We start from the raw sequence: 2,500 nt of genomic DNA on the forward strand, positions 1-2,500 counted from the left end.
ATAACAACTCATTTTTTGTTCTTTTGTATCAAATATCATTTACATCTTTTTTATAGAACTAAAAACTCACGAAAAAAATTTTAAAACCTTGGAAATATCTTTATTATCCATTTTCCGTGCAAATATTAATCCAAGTATCCAAAGCAAAATAATAACTCCAACTGTAACAAGGAGAACATAACCATGTTTTAACATTGCTAACGAAGGTAATGGTATGGGATTAGGAGCCACAAAAAACCCACCAAAAGCTGTTAAATGGTTGCATTTACATTTTGTAACCAAAAATGTAGAAGTTTCAACATCAAACTAAAAATTAAATAAAATTATATGCTCTTCCATTTAAAATTTTTCAAAAATTTTTTAAATTTTATCTAGATAAAAGTTGAAATCACTATTAAACTACAATTGTAATGTTTTAAAGAGATGTTTAAAAAAATGAAAAAAATAACAGTTAAACAAAAAACATAAGTTGAATTTAAAAAAAAAAACATAAACTTTATTTTGTTAAAAAAAAGCATATGTAGAACAAGCACAATAATAAAACGAAAATAACATGCAAGAAAATAACGATAATAAGTTAATGTAGTATTTTTATTAAATTTTTATTACTAATTGTAGAAAAGCACTGACAATTTTTAAATTACTTAAAATAAAAAAAAATAAAATAATAATATAATAAGAAATCAAGCTAAATTAAAAATAAGGATAAATAGGAGAAAAAGAAATAAAAATATATATGTAATATTTATATTCATTTTACAACTTTTTTGAGCATTTTTGTTTCAAAGCAATTTTTCACAAAACATTTGTAATTGTCGTTAGTATAAAAATACTGAAGTTTGGAGAATAATGTCTGAAAATGTCATGCTTAAAACATGGCTTGTCTAGTCATCAATTCCTAAGGGACAAATCATTAAAAGTTTTGTTTTATCAAAACATTATAGAACCATTATGACAACAAAAAAAGTAAAAAAAAAACTCATAAAAATTAAAAAAGCATTAGATTAACTATAAAAAATTTACAACAATATAAAAATATAATATTATAATTATAAACAATTTAGCTCTATTTACTCTATTATATTGCATATTTTAATATATATATATATATATATATATATATATATATATATATATATATATATATATATATATATATAGTCTTGTTACACATGACCAACAATTTAACAGAAGCAATGTGACCAACTATCAATGGAATGGTGACTGGCACCTATAAGAATTATGTCAGCTGATTAAGATATATCATTAAAGTAGTTCTGGACCTTAAAACAAAATCAGTCCTTCTTAAAGCCATTAACTCTCAAAGCCAATAACTCTTAAAGTCATTAACTCATTGGTAGAAGAGAAAACTGATTTGATTTAATCAATTTAAAAAATTAAAAAAAAAGAACAAAAATTTGAATAATGATAAAACTCTACTAATAGATTCATATCAAAAAGAGAAACTAATTCCAAAGCTAGAACTGATATAATTGCTTTAATTCGTAAAGATTTTGATAACAGTAAAAAAATTAAAAACAATATGATAATTACCTGTATAGAACCACTGGAAAACACTCAAGAAGAAATAAAACAGAACAGCAAAACCAAAGTTAATGTTTTTGAATTTAAAATGCAAAGTGAGTCAGAGTTTAATTAAAAAAACACCAAAACAAATGAATATTTTCAAACTTGCCAAGAAACATTATTACTATTAAATTTTGTTCTAGAAAGGCCGCAGTAACTAGAGTTAACCCACTAATAATGATATTAATACTAATTATGACATGATAAGGGTCAACAAAATAGCCAACAAAATACTATGTGATAAGTTTTATTAAGTAAATGATAAAGATGCAGGTAGGAGGTCTTGGGGTCTTTGCAGCAAAAAAACCTTTTGTTGGACTATCAGATATTTAGAAACCTGACATTTAGAAAAGACTAACCCTCAAATGCTTGCCACCTAGTTAAAATCTAATTGATGAAGAGCCAATGGCAATAATAATAAATTAACTCTACCTGCATTAACCTACACAACTCTAATCATTATGGGGAACTTTGGTCATCTAGTTATTACATGTACTCATGGGGGTCTGTATTTAGAGAAAGTTAAATCCTCTAATCACAAACTGGTTAATCATGGATTATTTAACAGCTTCCTACTTCAAAACACTAATTCCCCAACTTTCATAAACAGCTCTCTAGATCTCGTCATTACTAAAATCAACTGGCTCATCAAAGGAATTCCTCTGAGCTTTTCTACTATTAATAATTACCACTTGTATCTCTTTTCAAAATCAACACCACTACTCTTTAAAACCAAATACCAAACAAAATACTGATTTTCCTTCCCTTCTTAAATCCAATTGAATACAACTTTGCGAAATACAGAAATTGAACAAAAATTAACCAAACCGGTTCACCAAAGAGTTGAGAAAATTTTGTTTTGAATACAAGGGACGGTTCAAAACTTTCAGGTTGGAAAAAAAAATTTCATACA

The 2,500-nt window shown here is 25.4% G+C and overlaps 1 protein-coding gene across 8 annotated transcripts in view; it reads right to left on the reverse strand.

Annotated features, from left to right (window-relative positions):
• LOC100205608 (polycystin-1-like protein 2) overlaps positions 1–2,500 on the reverse strand; it is a 125,778-nt gene that overhangs the window by 52,823 nt on the left and 70,455 nt on the right. For all 8 annotated transcript variants that reach the window (XR_010640299.1, XR_010640298.1, XR_010640297.1 and 5 more), the window contains exon 20: positions 88–306. Coding sequence is in view for 5 of the 8 variants with exons in the window: in XM_065804157.1 (XP_065660229.1) it covers positions 88–306 (219 nt within the window). In the remaining 3 variants the exon portion in view is untranslated. The remainder of the gene's footprint in view (positions 1–87; positions 307–2,500) is intronic.

Source organism: Hydra vulgaris, chromosome 08 (genome assembly GCF_038396675.1).
Source record: "Hydra vulgaris chromosome 08, alternate assembly HydraT2T_AEP".
NCBI lineage: Eukaryota > Metazoa > Cnidaria > Hydrozoa > Anthoathecata > Hydridae > Hydra > Hydra vulgaris.